The sequence below is a fragment of the Psammomys obesus genome, unplaced genomic scaffold (genome assembly GCF_907164565.1).
Source record: "Psammomys obesus unplaced genomic scaffold, mPsaObe1.curated_primary_1811, whole genome shotgun sequence".
Classification (NCBI taxonomy): Eukaryota; Metazoa; Chordata; class Mammalia; order Rodentia; family Muridae; genus Psammomys; species Psammomys obesus.
Window position 1 is genome coordinate 32947800 of NW_026585644.1, and position 20695 is coordinate 32968494.

A 20695-nucleotide genomic window follows, 5' to 3' on the forward strand; every position below is an offset into this window, starting at 1 on the left:
TCCCACACCTGTGAGCAGGGACAGGGGCAGGACCAGGAGTGTCACACTAGAGAGTGGCACCTAAAGGAGGTGGGGAGCACTAAGGTTAGGAGGAAGTCAAGGTGAGTGCGGTGAGGTGTTGGCCAGGTCTGCGGAGGTCCTAGGGGAAGGGCGGAGCCACAGCCGGGACGGGGGGGGGGGGGGGGGGGGGGGGGGGGGGGGGGGCGGGAGCTGCACATGAAGACATGCCCTAAGAGCCAGGGCAGGGGTCAGCAGAGCGTGCCGCAGTCATTAGACAGGGAACGCTGAGGACAGCGCAGGGACCAAGCGAGAGAGCCACGGGTTCAGAGCAGACCCACAGGAACCAGGTCTTTCCTGGCAGCTGGGTGGGCAGAGAAGTCCAGATGGTCAAGCCTGGGCTCCTACTGTGTGTGCCCTTCACATACACCTAGCCTCTTGGGATTTTTTCTTCCTACAGAGAGATACTCCTTTGCCTTGTCCTAAACCATGCATCCATTAACCACAGGCTTTGATCCCCAACAGTTTGGACCACCAGGCCATCATCGGGTTCTAATTCTAGCTTCATTTCCGGAGGCCAGCACGCCTGCTGGGTTATTACACAAGTCACTTGCATATCAGAAGCACCCAGCATTCTGTCTCCTAGCTTCATTCCTCATGTTGCAACTGTGGGTATGTCTGGGAACACCTATACCTCCTTTGGGTAGTCTCTCTCAGGTGGGACCACGCTCTGTGACAGTCAGAAATTCCCACACCGGGACTGGAGATATGGCTGGTGGAGTCCTTGGCCTGGGTTCCAGCCCCAGCACTGCATGAATGGAATGGCACACACCTGTAATCCAAGCACGAGGGAGACAGAGGCAAGAGGATGAGCCGTTTAAGGTCATTCTCAGCTACATAGCAAGTTTCAGGCTAGCCTTGGATACAGAAGACACTACCTCAAAAGAAGAAGAAAAAAAAAGCAACAAGGGTGGCTTGGTGAAGTTAAGAGTCACTAGGCAGGAGTTGATGCGACAGCATCCTTCAGTGACTGGCTCCTTTGCATGGGGTATGCAGCTGTGTTTCAGGTTTTCCCTGGCTGGGGCCTTGTTATAATCAGAAGATGGCTGATTACACATGGATGTAACAAGTTCTTTGTATGTATGAATGTGGACATGTCTATGCTGATGGGCATATGTGCTTATTCGTAGGGGCCAGAGAAGGACGTCAGGCGTTCTTTATCATTCCCCTTTATTCCTTTGGAAAGGTGTCATACTGATCTGGTGTAGGCTGGCAGCTAACGTCCTGTCTCTGTTCTCCACAGTTACGGGCCAGTGTGAGGCCACACTCAGTTCTTTTTTGTAGGCTCAGTGATCTGAACTCAGGTCTTCACACTTATCCAGCAAGGGCTGTGTCCCACTGCACCGCCTCTTCAGCTCTGGATTTATTTATTTATTTATTTAGAGACAGAGTTTCTCTATATAGCCCTGGCTATCCTGGAACTCACTCTATAGATCAGGCTGGCCTTGAACTCAGAGATCTGCCTCCCAGAGTGCTGGGATTAAAGGTTTGTTCCACCATGGCCAGGCTGTTTTTTTTTTTTTGTTTGTTTGTTTGTTTTTTGTTTGTTTTGTTTTTTAAGCAATAAAATAGTATTATTTGCAAACTTTGTCAGACACTAGTGTCTAACTAACAGGTAGAGATTTAATCTGCCTATATGTATATAAACTCTATAGTTTATATTGTAAACATAAATACACGTCTCTGAAGAATCCCCAGCATGCCCTGGGAAACTTGCTGGCTTCTGGAAGACAGAGGAACTCATGATACAAAGCTGAAGGGTCCAAGTGATCTGCAAGGGTGTGCTGAGAACACAGCAAGACTCATGAACTATCAGGAGTAATGGCCAGGCTGGCTGTTAACCTCATGACTATGGCCTCTCACACACATCCCTGCCTTAGTTTTTTGTTTTGGGGTGTTCTTGACACTGTAGTCCAGGCTGGCCTGAAATTCACTCAGCAATGGCTGAGTGGCAGACTCAGCAGCTCCTGACTGAGTGATGTCTATCTCAGCAGCAGGCCTTCTCTGCACTGCACGGAGGTGGCCCCAGTAAAAGGGTGGGGTGCCTGTTCGTTTGCATGTTTCCTGGGGAACTGATGTGGTCAGGTGGGCTCTCAGTGGGTGTCCGCCTCTGGCCCGCTGCCTGGGGATGGTGAGGAAGATTTTCTGTGTGGAAGGGTCTGGGAGGGTGCGGAAAGCCAATGGAGCACCTTGAGCAGCTGCTCTAGGACACACGGACAACAGGGTGTGTGTTTATGGAGGTGTGTAGAGGATATCCAAGAACAGCAGACTGGCTGCCCTGTGAACTGAGGGAACAGCAGAGCTGGATAGCGAGATGTTTCCAGAAGTCTGTATCCTGTAGAATCTCTTGACAGCTCACCATTTGCAGTCTGTTGTTTTTGAAAAGACCCTGCTGGGCAGACGAAGCAAAACTTTGGGCTGCCTCATATCCTGCTTTCCAATGTAGACCTCAGTCAGAAAGCAGCACCCACTTCCTTAGCCTGACATGTAACCACATGACTTGGGGTGATGTGCTCCAAGCATCCCTCCCAGCGCCCCACTGTTTGAAGGTTCACCATTGCCCTTCCTAGCCTCTGCCACCCACTTCTGTAGGCCCTGTGTTTTTCCAGCTGGCACAACCGGTGGCCACGGTAAAAGGCAGGCACAGGTGGAGCACAGCCTTTACTTTAGACAGCCTCTCCAGTGCTGGGTCAGCATCACAGGTGACCCCAAAGCCAGGCTGTTTTGTTGCCAGCTCTTGGCTGCCTACTTCGGTGGAGTTGAAACAGAACTCCCAGAGCTCAGGCTGAGGGCCATGCCTCGTCCTATGCACTTGTACTTCTTAAAGGGAATCTGAGAAGAGATGTATTTATTTGCTTAGTATGTGTTGTGGTTGAGTTGATTTTGTTTTGACACGTAGGTTCAAAATGAGATTGACCCTTTGGAAAATCAACTAGCTAAAGCCATTTGCTCTTCAGCTCAAGGGGCTTAATTGAAAGCAGCTGGGGTACGCTGACATCACCACAGGCCTCCAGACTGAAAGGGACCTCAGAGCCTCGCCAGCGGCAGCGGAGAGCAGTGACAGCGAAGCCTCAAAGGCAAGAGCCAGGGAAGCCACGTTTTTCCCCAGGAGGGATTTTTTACACAGATTTTTTTTTTTTTAAATAAAAAAGCTAAAGAAGCTATCATACAACGGGGGCAGCATGGCTGTGCTCTCTCAGATGTTGACACCAGTTTACTTCAAGTTGGACTTTTCTTCCCTTGGTGCTTTCCCATGTCTGGGCTTGGCAATGAGCAGGTGTCACTTCATCCAGCTCCCTTTTCCAGTCCCACCCAGTAGCCTCCCTCTCGGAGGTCTGCATCGAGACACTCGGCTGGTCTCTAGGACCTGGCATCTCCACGATGGGAAGCGCTGCAAAAGGCCCTGCCTGCCCACCTAATCTTGCGGGACGTCAGGTCAGCACAGAGGAGGGGAGCCTCTTTGTTCGGTTAGCTAAGTTTAGACTACTCACCGGACAGGACAATTCTAGGATAAAGTCATCTTCTGGGGCCCTGTGACATGAATGTCAGCCTCTGGTCCCTGGAAGCAGCTCTTGTCAAGTCATGGAGTGAAGGAGGCAAGGACTGAGGGAAGATACTCATTTTACCCGAGGCTGAGTATAGAGTGAGTGAGTGGTCTGGAGGAGTGCCCTCATCACCCTGTCCAGTCCACGATCCTCTGCTGCATCAGTAGTAGTTGCCTTGATGTATGATGGCAGGAGTTTGGAAGGCATTGCTGGCTGCTGGGTGGCCCTGGCCCATGTGAGACCTTGGCTTCAGTTTCCTGAGCTGTCAAGTTCTATGGCGCCCTGATCTGCCCTAATTCTCACATGGCAGTGGGAATATCACAGCCTCTCTGTAGAACTGATTAAATCTGGGGATCCCCTTACAGCATCGGGCAAGTCTCCTCAGTGTGAGGCTTGCTCAGGACAGGATGGGTAACCCCTCAGAGGACCCTAAGACTTTCACATTCTGCCCTGAAATACTGGAGTGCAGAATGGGCCCAGATGTTAACAGATCTACTGGTTCCCTGATGCAGAGCAGCCCTAGTGAGAAGCCACGAGGGTTAAGGGGAGACTGACAATCTCTGCCTCTTCCTGTTTAGGGGAACTAATATATGGGAGGAGTTCAAGGTCCTGCGTATCCACGTCTATTGGGCATTCTCTGAAATACATTCAAACTCGGTCACCAGAGGAACAGCACTGAGAGAGGCTGGCCCTTTAAGAGGTGATTAGATTGCTAAGAGGGATTAGTAGGCTCTCTTGGGGGACAGGATTAGTTACAGCAAGGGTGGGTTGTTAGAAAGCAAGGCTGCCCCTTGTGGTTTGCTCTTTAGCACAGGCCCTCCTGCTTTTCCACCAAGATATGAAGTGACAGGAGGCCCCAGCCAAGTGCTGCCTGATCTTGGACTTGTAGCCTAGAAAGCCATGAAGTCAGTGGTCTACTAGTTTTGTCGTGACGGACTAAGAGAAGGCAGTTCCTCCTGGAGCTAGAGCTGTCTCTGGAGACAGCTTTGAGGTTCACAGCATCATCCCTTGGTCCCCAGACAGCATTCCTGTTGCAGTTGCCTCATTGGTGCCCAGGGGATGATGGTATTTGCGGTGCCTATTGGGACACCGTGGGACTCGTCTAAACACTGCCAGCATGTACACTGAACGGGTCCAGGAAGGCTGTTGTTTCTCTGCCTTCCCTTCCTGCAGAGGTTAGGACACAGGGTCCATATCTAGGGCAAGTGAACGCAGGTTGGATTTAAATGGACTAGAAGGCACTAAAGGGTACGATGTTGGGGGTGGCACTGGAATGGAGACATCAAAAAGGTAACAGTAAATCTGAGAGGCCGTCCACTGTAGCTTTGGCACCCTCTCCATTTTATGTGTATGCGCACTGTCTGAATGTACGTCACGTGCCACGTGTGTGCCTGGTGCTCACAAGGTATCAGATCCCCTGGAACTGGAGTTAGAGGGTTGTGAGCCAGCATGGGAGTGGTGGGAATCCAACCCAGGTCCTTTGTCTTTTTTAGGGGCAGGGGACAGGGTCTCACTATGCGGCCCAAGTTGGTCTCATACTCCTTATATAGCTCAGGCTGGCCTTGAACTTGCAACCTTCCTACCTCAGTTTCCAGTGTTGGGAGTCCAAGCATATAGTATGAAGCACAGCTTCCACTGTGATTTTTTTTTTTTCCCTTTTTGAAGACAGGGTCTTTTGTAGCCCAGGCTGATCTCAAAAGTCACTACATGGGGAAGAATGATGATCCTACTGCCTCCATTTCCCCAGTTTGGGATTACAGGTATGTATCACCATGCCCAGCCTATACTTCCTTGCATGTTAGGTAAACCCTGTACCATCAGGGCTACACTCCCAGCTTCCACTGTGGCTTTTGAGGACAAACCAGACTCCTGTTAAGCCAACTGACAGGACCCTGTACATCTTCCCCTAGCCACTTCTCTGCTCCTTCAACCGAACTTGGAACATTCATCTTCCTTGAAACTGCACAGATTTTAGCACATGAGCAGTCTGAGGTCTCAAGAGCATCAGTCAGGCATACAGATGGGGTGTGTTACTTTCTGTGTGATCTCAGGCACCTGACCTTTCTGAGCCTTGTAGCTTTGGGAATGGAGAAGCCTAACATGGCAGCTTTGTGAGCAGATGGCATTCAACAAGATTACATACATAAACACACCTGGTACATGGCAGACACAAAGTGTATACTGGTTCCCTTCCTTTCAGAGAAATCCTCTTGAGGAATCCCACCTGCTCTGGTCCGTCAGTGGCACCAACACACATTCCTCTAACAGGGCCTCCGTGGAGAACTGTATGCCTTGTTTTTCGTCGTTGCTATTTCAGGTGATAAGGACCTTGGCTGGCAGTGAACTTACTGCAATCCCCCTGCCTCTGTCAGAGTGCTGGGAATATGTGTGAGCCAGTACACCTGGATTCAGTTTTTCCTTTCCAGGCGCCTTTTATTTCGGTACTGAGGATTGAACCCATACCCTGGTGTATTCTAGGCAAGCACAGAAGCAGTGAGCGATATCCATCTCTGTCTCAGCAGCCCTACACTCTGGTTCCATTTACCTTGCCGGGCCCTGTTTGCACTCTCTGGGCATGGAGCTTGGCTCGGACAAAGTTCTGAAAGCAGAGTTCCTATGCAGGGTGTGCCTGGGTGTGCCAAGTGGAAGGCCTTTTCTGGGGGGAGCTGTGTGTGCACAACACAAGCCCAAGTGACCTTGTCATAGAACTGTCTCCTCTCAACAGAACAGGAGGGGATTAAGACCCAAGCCATAAAGTGGGGGCAGGAAAAGCCCAATGAGCACCAGGTGGGGCTCTGGGCTGCTTAAGGTAGGGGCCTCAGCAAACAGAACTCAAACCAGAGCCCCTCCCCATTGCACTTGCTTTAAACCCCACCGTGTGCAAAGTTTGGCCTGAGGCCTCTGGATGACCCCAATCTAATTCCCACTCTCTCTGGATGGCTGAAGGCACAAAGATAAGCGGCCTCCTTGAAGCATACAGCCCCCAGGAAATCCTGCAAGAGCTAGGCTGGGAAAGGTACAGGATGTGAAGGGGAGGGAGAGGCACATAACAGGGACAGGCGATAGCACGAGTGCTTGGGAACCCAGTGAAGGGACCGTGACTTTAGGTCCTCAAAGCAAGCTAGGGCATAATAATTAAGGTAAAATCCTGACTTAATGAGCTGCTTCTGGGCTAAGGAAGCCATCGCCTGAGCGTAGGGAGGGAAGGTGCCCCTATGCCACCTTGTGCACCCTCCAGCGTGACCACTGCTCTCCCACTCGCAGCTGCACACCTTTCCTGTTCCTTTTATCCTTTCCCTTCTCTTCCCTGGTATGCCTGCTGTTTCTGGGGCCTTTGTCCCTCTTAGGAGCAGGGATCTGGGTTCCTATGGTGGTCTGGGGGACGAAGGGTGAGCTCAGGATGGTTGCCTAGGCAATGAGGAAAGTAGGACTCACACCAACTGGCAGCCAAGGGGAGAAAGAAGGGCAGAAGGTAGAGGACCTTAGCAGACCTCTCATAGGCCCAGAGCTGCTCCCACCACCTGTGGCTTGTGACTTATTCTCTGATGATGTCATTCCCAGCATTCCAAGGTACAGCACTTCCCCCAAGCATCCCATCCACCAATGAGCTGCAAAGGCAGTGGCCAAAGAGAGGCTCCAGAGGTCACGGGGGGGGGGGGGGGGGGCCTACCCTTGTGGTGACAGTGGGAAGCAAAGGGGTAGGACCCTGAGGGGCTCTTGGGCTGAGGATTTTGGAGCTATGGGGGAGGACTCCTATTTGTTTCAGACCCAGGACCCATATTGATTCTTTACTGAATATTGCTCATTAGGGTTTGTTGCCTGGTACGTGATGACACATTTTCCATTAGTGACTGACAACTGTCTTCAGACCTAAGCGAAAAGCCCAGTGTCTATAGGTAACCTCGAGGCCCAGTGGGGTAGATGCCCCAGCAGTTACAGGTCAGGGGCTGTATCTAAAGTTCTGTTTCCCACAGGAAAAACATAATATCCGCTGGAAGTTCAAGGGTGTGGGCACATGTGACCTTTACTGACATGAGCATCCGTGGGCGTGAGAACATCTGCCTACCCAGATGTCCACAACCACTATTAACCAAACTGAGGGTGTGGCCACAGTTACAGGCCAGCACTGGGACAACAGTTTCTGTTCCTTGGTTAAGGACCTTCACTGGCCTAAGATGGATTCAAGTTATGGTTGATTATGTATAATTAAGGATTTCTTAGCAGACAAGAGCCATTTCTCTAGGCCCTCTGTTTACTAATCACTAAAAATGAGAGAGAGATTTCAGCCTACTAGGCTGAAGAGATGACTCTGCAGTTAAAGAGCACGCACTGTAAATGACCCATGCTCGGTTTCTATGACCCACACAGGGCTGCTCCGCCATAAAGAGTCCATCACCCTCTTCTGGCCTCAGTGGGCACCTGCACTCACATGTATGTGCACACAGCCACACACACCGACATAATTAAAAATAGATCTAAAAGTATGTAAAAAGCGAGTAAAGGGGCCACCAGCCCCAGCACATACTACCCACTTCCAGCCCCCGGGGAAAAAATGGGGTTCCCCCTATGACTTCTTCCTCTAGAACAGACAACAGACTCTGGCCCTTTTCTGCCCGACTAAGAGTGGTTCCCTGAATGGGTGAGACTGGGTTCCTCTTCATAAAAGCCCAGAGTGGAGGTACAGGCTCCTGGTTAAGAGTGCTGAGATCACCTGGGACTGCACAGGATGACAAAGCTCTGGTTCCAGCCGTCAGCAGCTGGCTCAGGGACTCTGGAGGCACAGACAAGGCTTTGTAATAGATTCAGATGTTCAGCTGAGAATTACAGGACAGGGTGTTGCCTGAGAACCCTTGCTGGGAGCCCTCCATTTCTGAAAGCCTGTGAGGGTGTGGGTGTTTTGCCACTATAGAGGTCCTCCAGAGGCAGAGAGGCCCCCACCTCCCACACGCCAGCTGTAACCAAACACCTGCCCTCTGAAGAGGGCATCCGCTGAGGCCAGGCTTGGAGCCCACCAAGCTGCTCTTTTGTGAGCCCTTCTCTTCCAGACACAGCAGCAGGAATTCAGATGATTTGGCATTGCCATGGCAACTGCACCTCTCTAATGCTGGTGGGCACTGGGAACAGGGAGCAGGTAGTGCAGGAAAGGAGTCTACCAGCATATAAAGACGGGCAGGTGAGGATAGCTGAAGGCATGCACAAGAGGGCAGGTGCTTCCTCAAGACCCAGGACAGCCAGGTTGGTGGCACACATCTAGAATCTCACCATTCGAGACACAGAGGCAGGAAGATCTCAAGTTCCAGGTCAGCTAGGATCTCAAGCTTCCCCTCAGCATACAACAAAAGAGGCCCCAGGGAGCCCCTGGTTCTTCCCTGCCACATACAGCAGCAGTCTAGGCCAGGGTGCGGAGGAGTAGCCTGGCTCTCCAGGCTGGGGTGAAGGCCAGTACATGTCTTTCACAGATCATCTGCCGAAATTAAATCAGGCTGCTAAGCTGCTATGGAAAAAAATAACAAGAAAGTGCCCACCATAGAATGGCCTGTGTTCCAGGCCATGGAGGCAGAAACCTGGTATAGAACTGTCTGAAAGAGGATGCCAAGACATCAAGGGCCTTAGATGATAATGGGTATTCTAGAGCTAAGAGAAATCAAGAGGTAACAAAGGTAGACATCATATCTCAAACACTGCCATCAGAGGCATGAATGCAGCTCTTTCCTTGGCCCTCAACCCTCACCTTGGTCAGGGGTGAGGTGAACGTTGTTCCTTTCAGAGACAGGCTGAGAGCACAGTTTGGCCCTGCAGCCCCGGGCACTTGGCATTATTCCTCTGCTTTGGGCGAAACAAGAGGCTCATATGAGCAGTCAGGAGGTAGGGTTCTGCCTTTTTCCCCGGGCATAGTATGAGAAGTGAAGGTGGGGAAAGGACAGCCACCCCACAGCGCTGTCAGTGACACTGTCACACCTTCATAGTTAGCTTCATCATTGGGGTGTTCATCCTTGCTCCTCTGGCCATCCATAAACCTGAGTCCCCTTTCCCTAAGTATGGGCAGCCTTAAGCTCCTGCTGGCCTTCCCGGTCCTTAGCTTTGCCAGGGAGCCAAGTGTTTTTCAACAGCTGAGCAGAAGCCAGCCCCCAAAGCCTTACTTTTCTTTTTGCCCTCACAGTGGCAGTGATCCATGGCATAACCTGCCCTTCATACTTAGTACCTAAGACACTGAGGACCTTGGCTCAGCAAGGTTCCTGTCCCTTCTCTCAGCCTTGAGTTACTCCAGCGAGAAATGGGAGCGAGGCAGATGGCGAGGGAACAAGACAATTCTATTCTTTGTTCTTCCGACTGCTCCTTTAGGAGATGCTCATGGGACCCCATCCACATGTGGCCATGGGCTCGGCCCAGGGCTCTGCACACGCCTCAACATTAGGGAGGGGTCTGCAGAGGTGGGTAGGGAACGCTGCAGTGCCGCCGTGGGCCCTCTCACTTCATTCCAGTCACTGCCCTCTATAAATATTTATAGTAGCTTTTCTAATAAAAATGACATCCTGGAGCTCAGGGAACAGGTAAAAAGAAAATGTGAATTGGACCCAGTGATCACATGTGCCACAGGACCCCAGGAGACAGGATGCCCGAGCATGCCCAGGCAGTGCGCCCCTGGCTGCCAGTCCCAGCTTTGCACTCTGCACACTGCTGCCTCCCCACCGACTGGACCAGAGTTCTCTGCCCTTCTCCAGGCTGTACAACAACAGCACTGCACTGTGCGGGCGGAAGCCTCACCAGTTCAGAGAGGAAGGGGGAGCACTACTATTTTTAGCACTGAGGCCAGGGTGTGAATGTCTGCAGAACCCAGCAAGGCCTGCAGCTTTCTTTGCATAGACAGAAGAGCTGTTGGTTTTTAAAGGTCAAAGGTAGGAAAGAAACTTGTGTGCTTATACTAGGGAGAGTACCCTGTGCTGGCCAGATGCCAGGAGGAACCCCATTAGGTCAGGAACACACGCGGGCTCAGTGCTTTTTCTTTTCTTTTCCATCTCCTGGTAAATTCCTGATGCAGAGATGAGACCATGCCCTGAGGGAGGAATGCAGATGCTAGAACATGCAGGGCTACGCAAGGAGGCCCACCAGCTAGGGCCTCGGGCAGTCCCTCCCCGCTTCCCATGGGCTTGGCTCCGCTCTCGGTGGTTGAGTGAGTCTGGCAGCCTGCAAGCCCCGGTCCAGGTGTGCAGCAGAGAGGCGGGCAGGAATGTGCCTCTGGGGGAAGGCCTTCCCTTGTCTTGTCGGTGCCAGCTTGCTCCTCCGCCTCTGTGCCTGTACAAGACAGACTGTTTAGTCACAAGCACACTGGGGGTCAGGCCAAAGCTGCCAACAGCTGTGAAGCAGCAGATCTGTGTGTGTGTGTGCGTGCATGTGCGAGTGTTGGGTCTCTCAGTTCAATTGTGCTTTCTGGTGTCTTTTCTCTTTAGGTGGGATGGGGCTGGGGTGGGAGAGGATGTATGTCTTCCGAGGTCACTGCTATGTCCAGGGGTAGGAAGTGCTTTGACTGGATAAAAAACTGGGTTCCCAATGTCAGGTTTGGAAGGGGAAGATGTGTGGCAGAGGAACTGGGCTGAGAATGCAGAGGTTCTGATGGTCATGAGAGGACGGAGAGGGAGCCCAGCCTCTGGCAGCAGTGTTGGGCATTTTTCATCTGTTTCTACTGCTGGCTTCTCACAGCTCCTGACATGGGTTGGAGGCAGAGACAATAGCCGATTCTAGCCCTGCCATCAAGTTCTTGAGTGGGCTTTGGCTCCCTTGTGTACACCAAGGGAACAGGCCAGAGGGTGCCCATATAGCTCCCTCTTGCCCTAAAGACAGAGGAGACCTGGAAGGCTCCCGAAGGCCTCTGAGTCAGTTCCTGACCTCACCAACAGCATGGTGGCCTGGGCTTGCCACAGGAAGGGCCTGATCTGCATACACTGAGCAGCAGTACCCAGGTGCTGCCCACCCGAAACCAGTCCTGCAAACCAAGTGTGCAGGCTGACCTTGAAGGAAGGGTGGGGCCAGTTCAGCCCAGAGGCAGCTCTGAGAAGACACTGCTTAGAAGGGTACCTGAGAAAGTTCCTTTTCTGGTAGGTGATGTCTCGGCCCTGGACTTTTTACCCTGAAGACTGGTAACTGAAAAAGACCCCCAATTAAAAAAAAATAGGAAGCAGAGAGTAAGCTTGGTGGTACAGCTCAGGATGCAGAGGCAGCTGGATCTGTATGAGTTCGAGCACAGCCTGGTCTACATGCTGAGTTCCCAGCTAAGGCTACAAAGTGAGACCTGAAGTTGCAATAGTTGGTAGTTCAGCTGTCATCAGAATACAGATTTTAAAAAAAAGGTTGGGGGGGGGGCTTGTTGTTTAAGACTGGTTCTTTAAGACCAGAAAAGTGTCTGTCCTTTGACCCACTGGTTCTTTGCAGTCAGTGTGACTGGGTAGAGACCACATTAGGAGGCAGTGCTGAGCGACAAGATCCCAGGGGAGTTCTTGCTGTGGGGTGGCTGGTGGCTACTGAGGACAGGGGTACTGTGGCAGAGGCAGTCCAGGGAGATTACTCTCAGCTGGTGCTCTGCAACCTGCTTTAGTCTCTGCTGTTGGTAACATCAGGCCATGATATGCAATGAAAGACAGGCCACTGCCCAGAAACCCAGTAAACAGGTGCAGTGGCGGCTGCAGTGGGGGAGGAGAGGAAAAGGTGCTGTTCTTTTCCTCTTTCAAGGTTCTTTCAAGGACATTCTAATTGTAAGTCAGGCTTGCTGTGGCTTGGGACCTGTGATAGGAGGAGGAAGGAGGAAGGACACTACTCACCTGAGCTTCTTGTGTCCTGGCGGCTCCTCAGCTAACCTGCAGCAGCATAGGCAGAAACAAGACAGGTCACACTCAGGCTCTCCTCGGCTCTCTGGACTTCCCTAAGGGGGCTTTCCTGACCCATCCTGCCAGGGGCTAGACTTAAATCTCCCTTTCTGTTGTGCTTTCCTGCCAGGGATAATGGGGCAGAGGCAGGTTACCTGCAACCCACAAGTCAGCTGCCATGGAGGGTTGTGAAGAAAATCAGTAGAGGCGGGGCCACCCTAACTCTAGGGAGCAGTCATAGTGGGGGCAGAGCCTGCTTGGTTCTGAAAGGAAACAAGGTGGGAGCCGTGTTGATGGGGACAGTGTTCCTCTATGTTCTGGAACAACATGTCTATCTGGGGCCCCTCGGATGTTCCGAGGCCGTGTCAGTCCTCAGAGGTGCCACTGCTGCCCAGATATGCATCAAGGTGCCTCAGTGAATACACGAGATTGCTAGGGGGCACTCTGAAGGAAATAGAAGCTCTGGAGTCATCCAGACAAATGTGACATGCAGGGGCAGACAGTGGAGGCAACAGTGTGCCTCATTCTGTGACTCTGTTTTACACTGGGCAGGATGTTTGAGGAGGGGTCCCCACAGCTTTGCAGCACCCTTCTCTGGGATGCAGACAGCCAGGGTAGTGCAGACAGAGGTGAGAGCTAGAGGTGAATACAGGAAAGGGAAGCCTGCTTTTCAAAAGTACCCATTTGGTGCTTATGACTTGTATGCTGAACAGACCCAAGTGTGCTGGGCAGGGAAATGTCTGGATTGTGTTTATGTCACGTGACTTCACCCCAAAGAAAATAAGTCTTTCTCTGCAAGATCAGTAGTTATTGATCTTAAGTGTCCCCATACCAGAACTGCAAGGGCCCACACAATGTTGAGAGGCAAAAGAAAACTCTACTTATCTTGCACCCCAACGGTACCCTCCTGCCCTTAGAGATGGCACTTGAAAACCACAGAAACTCAGGTGTTCCCACAGAAAGCCTCCACACAGACATGCAGACCCTGGCATGTGCGCTTAGAGGCTAAGGAGAGGCTAAGAGCAAGTACCACAGTCAGACAGAAGGGTACTGACAGGGGTGACAGAGACAGAAGGGCCCTGAGCCAGGACTGGCCAAGGGAAACCACTCCAGTTCCTATGGGAGGGCTGGAGTCCATGCCAAGGCCAGAGAGGAGCGGCAGAGGCAGGGCTCTGGGCTTGCTTTGGGGAAGTGGGGTGAGACTGGGGAGGGGCCTGGAGGAGCACCTAGAGCAAAGAGGCACATGGGACTGGAGGCCAAGGCAGCAGCTGCCATGTCTTTATCAAGAATGTTCCACAGCAACACTGGAGTTTGGGGTATGGGCAAATGCCTGGGGTGGGTGGGTATTTACATGCATGGGTGTGTCTCTGCTCCTCCTGCCCCATAGCCTGGCTTATCTGGACCTGGACCTCTGAATGGCTGCTCTCCTCTGACAGACTCAAGTGTGGCCAGGCCAGCCAGTCTCACTGACTCATGCCCAGTGGTCCATTTCTCTCAGGCCTCTCATCCATACCATCCCTGAGGGACAAATGGCACTACAAAGCCACTGTTCTGAGTGCGTTCCCACCTGTTTCCCCCTGACTGCCTTCCACCTCGCACGGGGCATCTCTGCTTCACTAAGTCTCGTTGTTCTGCTTAGATTAAAGCACTGTGCTTGGAGCTGGAGACTCCTGGGGTGAATCCAGGTTCTGCCACTTATTAACCTGTCCAGTTAATAGCCTTGGAGTCTTGTCTAGAATCCTTCCCCTTTGTGGCTCTGAAGCCAAATGAAAATGGCTGTCATAGACCTATCTATAGGCTAGGAAGTAGCTAGGAGCACTGGCTCTCCTCGTCTTTCCTGTTTTCTCCCTTCACCTCCTAAGGCTGGTTGACCACTCCTTCTCACTTAATGCTATCATGTTGCCCTGTTCATTTCCTTAGACAGGTTTATTCACTGACATTACTCGTTCATTCACTGACATTACTCGAAGACAGACACCATTCTAGATGCTGGGAATACATCACCAACAACACAGGCCAAAATCTCCACCTTAGGGAGTTTATGTTCTGGAGCAATCCAGAAACAACATCTTAATAGATGAAAGACATAACTTGAGACTCTCAAGCGTCTGGAGGGTTTTGCTATCTGTTTAATATCCCACTGAAAGGCGACAATCAAGAGCATGAAGTTTGGAGTCAGAAAGACCTACTTCAAGGCCATTTATTCCCACTCAAGAGTTCATAAGAACAGACTCCCCTAGAATCTGTTTCCGCTATTACTAAAACAGAAATATTATAATCTGTGTATCTCAGTGTTAAGGATCTCATGAGATTTTACTAAAATTATTTAGTGTAGCCCTTTTCACACATGATGATTACATAAGCAGTTTCAATGCATAAGTGAGATGAAGAAGACATCACTGTCCTTTGCCAACACCTTTCTTTCTTGCTTTTATTCTTCCAGGAAGCCACCTACTCCAACCTACAAGACTTTTCAGAAAGTCTTGGTATAATTTATTATAAATTTAATGGTGGACTCTGTCTATCTATCTATCTATCTATCTATCTATCTATCTATCTATCTATCTATCCATCCACCATCTATCTACCTATGTGGCAAGGTGTCATCTAGCCCACACTGGCCTAAGGCTCACTTTGCAGAAGAGGATGAGTGCAAATCTCTGATCCCCTGTCTCCACCTGCCACATGCTGGGGCTGCAGGTGCGTGCCACCACTTCTGTGGTTTACGTGGTGCTGGGGTTCACCTTTGGGCATGCTAGGTGAGCATTCCACCAACTGAGCTACTTCCCCAGCCAGCATCCAGGACTTTCTGACCACCCCTTTCTGCTGCTTTGTTTTCTCCCCACTTCTTCTGCATCTCTCAGTCATTCTTCTCCAGTTAGACTACTGACCCCATGAACGCTGCGGGCAGGCAATGTTTGTGACGTGTTTGTGTCCCAGAGTATGAGTAGGTCACCTGACCATCCTACCTGTGGTCACACCTCAGAAGCAGTTGGGAAAACAGGCAGGAGGAACTGTGGGGGCTGCAGACTTGGGGAGGATGTGGTAGGAGAGAGGTCAGAAACAAAGGGTAAGGGAGTTAGCATCCGCTGCTCTAGAGCCTGAGTTCCCATTCAAACTAGGGGTCCTGCCTTGCATTTACTTCTGTCTTTCCCATCCTGCATCTTCTCTTCTTCCTCTGCTGTGGAAACAAGTCCAAGGAGGCCAGTGACCCTTTGGTCTAGCACCAGTGTGGGAGGCAGGTGAGTGTGCCTGAGGCAGAGACCTAAGGCAGCAAGCAGCCTCCATGGTGTAAATGTCCCTTGCCCATGCTCACCATCCCCACACTCTGGCACTGTTTGGTTGGAACCCTGCGCACACGTGAAGCAAAGGGCATGATGTTACCCACTGATGCATTTGATGATCAGGGCGGGGGTGCTGTCTGCTAGGGTTATATTCAGCAGTTTGTGTTCAATTTCAAGAAAACAATCCTGGAAGTGCACAGTGGAGGAAACCCAGATTAACATGGGCTCTGAAGTTAGGGGCCGTGTGTTCTCTCTGAATTAGAACCTTGGAAACCAGGACACCTCTCACCAGGTATGGACAAGCAGGAAAGCAGACAATCTTGTCATATTTGAGGTATTAAAAAGATTGGGTAGACTCCCCTAAAGGGGAGAAAACTTGGTAGTGACCACCCTGTCAACCCGGATATGCACTCCTAGCTAACAAAAGCCCAGGAAGCCACCTTCAAGGAAGAAGTCAGCATTTGCTATATTCCACTGAGCTATAGGATTTGTCTCTGTATTTAACAGGGTGCTGGGTCATGTGTACCTCTGTCCGTGTCAACCTATAGGCTTCTGTGGTTTGGGCCTCACAGAACCTCTGTCCTGGGAGGGGTCAGAACCCTGGCTTCATGTTTCTCTACATCCAAGCTCTAGAACCAGTTTTGCCTTTGTGCACGGTATGATCTCAGGCAAATTGCTTTTCTGAAAAATTATTTATGGCATTTCTAAACTAAGGGGAATGGATGATAGGATCGCTAATGTACTTTCTAAATGACACACTGCTAGTTTTGTCCCTCTTCCCCCCAGGTAGCCTAGGTGGGCTTTGAATTCATAAGCCTCTCAAGTATTGGGGATTGCAGGCATGCACTACCATGCCTGACTCAGTTCCTGTCAATCACGTTACATTCTCATTCTTGAGTACTGAGCTCATGAGCCACTTGTTTTGCATAAACCCTAACAAGTGGCCATGAGCACAACTGCACAGATAAAGAATGGTCCTAAAAACCCCTAAGAAATTCCCTCTAAAACTGTAAGGGAAGCCTATTAGGGAATTACATTAGAGAAAAGGCCTTCTAACCAGCTGTGAGGTCCTCCCCCACCCCACGCATGCCCAGTGAGGGGCTGGGCTTCATCTTGGGCATGGGAAATAGGGTGAGGTAGGGTAAGGGCATCATCTCTCCTGTGGCAGAATGGGCAACTGACCTGAGCTGGGAAAGCCAATCAGGATACATGTGTAAGCTCTCCTGTAGGAAAACAGACGGACTTGAGGGCGGAGGTGTGGAAAAGACAACAGCCCTAAAGGGGATGCTTTCCCTTGCTGAAAAATACGCTGGGCTCACCTCTCACAGGCGTGTCTGAATGACCCATGGAGACACTGCCCTGTGCTTTTACTCAGCAACTGTGCTAAACCGCTGCAGAGTACTTAGAAGCACTGCATGAAGGACAGAGATGGACCCTTGGTGTGAATGCTGCAGTCCTCAGGACGGCAGCCCCCATACGAATGCCAGGGCTGGAAAATAACTCCTACGCACTGAATGGCTCTATCACTGATGGACCTGAGTGGATACTTGGTGATATGGTGGCCTTTTATCCTCCCCTCCTTTCCCTAGGTTTCACGTGAGAAGAAAAGGCTGTGAAGCAGAAAACTATCGGAAGCCGCTATAGTGGCTGAGTCATGAAGAGATGGAGGAGGAAGTCAAATAGAACCGAACATGCAGAACAGAGGGAGCTGCAGCTGGGATCTTCAGGTGAGATCAGAGCCTGGTTACGGACAAAAGAAGACGAGAGTTTCAGAACAGAATCAAACAGGAGAGAGCCAAAGGGCGGTTGGAACAGACAGGTGGCTTGGTGCTGACTGCCGCCACCTCCCGTACGGCTTCAGAATGAGGTGGTGGCCAGCCTAGGGAAAGAGCCGCTGTGGACAAAGTGTAGGCAGGGACAAGGGAGTGAGGAGGGTCTGGCTGCACTGAAGAGCAGTTCCTTCAAGTTGGAACTGTGCCTGCTCCATCAGACTGTTCTTAATATAAACCGTGACCTCATGTGGGAGGGAGGCCCTGGGTGAAGATCCTGTGTGTTCCTAGAAGGGAAAATGGAGTGGGAAGAAGGGCTGTGCACCCAGTGGTGGGCCGGGGCAGGAAAGCCTGGGTGCAGAGGGGAGGAGGAGACCGGGGGGAGCTCTGGGTTTCACCTGAATGGAGCTCCTTCACCAGGGATGACATGGTGCTGGTAATGGAGTCAGCAGCCACCAGCAGGTCATTGCGGAGGTCCCTCCTCGAACCTGAGGGGTCAGAGCAGATGGCGATGCAGGTGGGTGAGCATGAGAAGAGCGCCAGCCCAGCCAGCGAGGCCCTGGAAGATGACTAGGGGAGATCGCGGTGGCTTGGTATGCTCCTAGTACATCCACTGTTTCACTTTACTGGGACAGCAGGAGCCTGTCAAGTCCATGCTTTGTAGGCACCACAGTAGAGAGTGGGGTTTCATGTTAGTTTGGCCCCAGGGTGTTCCTCAGTGTTGGGGTGAGCAGCTGAACTCCCCAACACCACTACCTCCCATTTCCCTGTCTCCATTCCCTCCCCTCAAGACTCCTTTGTCCCTTATTTAAGATTGCAGGTCCCTAGTTCCTCAGTTGGCTGTGGCAAGTGCATACTTACTGACCTTCAGCTAGGTCCTATGGAGATTGCCACTCTTCCTGTTCTTGCTTGTTTTAAGGACCTTACAGGACAAATGTGTGATCTGAGTTTATCCCATCCAATTCTTCTGGAGGAGGCAAAGCCCAAAGGGCAAGGCATTTCCTTCAGTCCAGAGCTCAGAACCCAGGATGCCAGACACGTGTGCCTGCAGACATCCCACAGAAGACCAGCCCATCACAGAGAAGGAGCCAGCGCATAACTTATTTATACTGTAAATCTGATTACTGTGGCCACACTATCTGATCATCCAAAGCCAAGAGCACAAAAGGAAAGCAGCTGGAGAAATCCTGGCAGGGAACCTGGACGCGCTTTCAGCGTCTGGAAACTCACCTTGTGCAAAGGCCTCCTGAACATCTCCCCCAACTCCACTCAGTGAGTCCTGTGGGCCGTGGGTCGGGGTGGAGCCGGCAGATGTGGAGCGCACGGGCATGGGCATAGGGCGGCCTCCTCCATGAGTGGGTGATGTGTGTGGTGACCCTGTGGCTTGAGCCTGGGAAGATCAGAGGGAAAACATGTCACCATGGAGGTCTAATCTCTCCAACAAAAGGGGAAAACACTTCCCAGGTCATGCTTTACCAAAGAAAGACTCAGGAGAGGAAGGAGGAAAGGGAGCGGGGTGGGAGGAAGAACACTGTAAGATCTAGCACTTAGGAGGCAGGAGGATAACTGGGAGTTCAAAGGCAGCCTGGACTACACAGGAAGTTGAAAGCTACAGGGTGAGAACCTGTCTCAGAAAAAAGCAAAACAAAAAGAACAGGCTGAGAAAGGAGGGGAAGAAGTGTTAGGAAGAGAGGCGGGAGCCATGCAGTGGACATGCTGGTCAGAAGAGTAGGAGGTTCCAAGAGGGAGAAAACAAACGAACATAAACATCTTCTTTGCATGTCAACATTCAGCACCCTTGCTCATCTGATTCCCCAAGAACCTGCAGGTAGAAAGTGGCCATCTTTGAATATGACTTTTATACATGAAAATAGCAAGATGATGTGACAGGCTCCTTGAGAGCGTGTGGGAGGAAGCACAGCTCAGCGGAGGGAGGTGCCAGAATAACCTCTTCCACTCCACGGGCAGCCCTTCCCCCAGGAGAGAGCCCACCCAGGCAGCTGTGCTTCTGCAGGGTCCGGTCAGCACAACTGCACTTGCCACACCCACTCGGTAGGTCTGTTTGGTTAGGCATGGGAGGTGAGAGCGGCCACACGCTCATTAGAAGCTTTCCTCATTAAAGCCTGGTATAGTTTTTTTTTGTTGTTGTTTTTTGTTTTTTTTCCTTTTCTCCAAGGTCTGATTATTTATTACTCACTTATTTTTATTTATTCATTTATTTATTTATTTTAGACAGGGTCTCTCTACAGAGCCCTGGCTGTCCTGGAACTATGCAGACCAGGCTGGCCTTGAACTTAGAGAGATCTGTCTGCCTCTGCTCCCTGACTGCTGGGATCAAAGGTGTGCACTACCACTGCTTAAAGACTTATTTTTTACTGGACTCAGACTGGTAAGTAAAAGCTCTTGGCACGGATGGCCGATGGCTCTTGGCAATTTGTTCCTGGTGTTCTTCTTTGCTTCCTTCATTCTCTCCAAAAGCTTAGCATGTCCCGCAGCCTCCAACTTGTTTAGCTAAGAATATTGTCTCTTCAGAGCAAGATGTCGGCAATTATGTTGTAGGGCACGTGGAGTGACAAGGTGCTGAATCTTGGGTGTGCTGGTCCTGGGCCTCTCACCTCCTTTGTTTAAGAACTTTATGACCACATGGTGGACATCATCTTCTTTAGAGAAACTGAAAAGTTTTCGGATTCTGCTAGCTCTTTTGGGCCCCAACCACTGAGGCACATAGTGTTTGTCAGTCCAGGAACAAAATAAGCAAGTTGAGAACATCAGACTGTCACCCATACGCTCTCCTAACAGACTGTGCCTGCTCTCTCCAGTTCTCCTTGGTCTATAACAAGAATGCCCCTTACTCAACAACAGCGCACTCTGCCGCGGGTCAGCACACCTTGCTTCATGGGGAAACCTTGTTTGTCGTCTGCACCACTGGTTCAGCCTGCATAACCCTCCCACTCCTCGCGCAGAGCACCAGCAGCTGCTCCTGCAGCCATGCGCGTCTCATAGAAAGGCTTGCGTCTACTGTCCACTTGAAGGAGTTTCTGACAGCCAGTGGCCGGGAAGGAGATATATGGCTTCATCTCGACAAGGCTGACCAACCGAGAGGTGCCATGAGAAAGAGCTGGCATAGTTTTAAAGGTAGCTTGGAACAATGGCGTGTGGCGGCTGGAAGAACTAAACCAATC

At 51.1% G+C, this 20695-nt stretch overlaps 1 protein-coding gene and 1 pseudogene across 7 annotated transcripts in view; both read right to left on the reverse strand.

Annotated features, from left to right (window-relative positions):
- Nucleotides 1-10842: 10842 nt before the first annotated feature.
- The window catches only part of Dtnb (dystrobrevin beta), a 182391-nt gene continuing 172538 nt past the window's right edge, over nt 10843-20695 (reverse strand). For 4 of the 7 annotated variants that reach the window (XR_008722336.1, XR_008722334.1, XR_008722333.1 and 1 more), the window contains 5 exons: nt 18744-18903; nt 17912-18001; nt 16927-16967; nt 12416-12451; nt 10843-10895 (listed from right to left, as the gene is read on the reverse strand). Coding sequence is in view for 2 of the 7 variants with exons in the window: in XM_055626256.1 (XP_055482231.1) it covers nt 12447-12451; nt 17912-18001; nt 18744-18903 (255 nt within the window). In the remaining 5 variants the exon portion in view is untranslated. The remainder of the gene's footprint in view (nt 10896-12415; nt 12452-16926; nt 16968-17911; nt 18002-18743; nt 18904-20695) is intronic. The other 3 variants (XR_008722335.1, XM_055626256.1, XM_055626281.1) reach the window with 3 other exon arrangements.
- LOC129690600 (40S ribosomal protein S6-like) lies at nt 19823-20590 on the reverse strand (annotated as a pseudogene).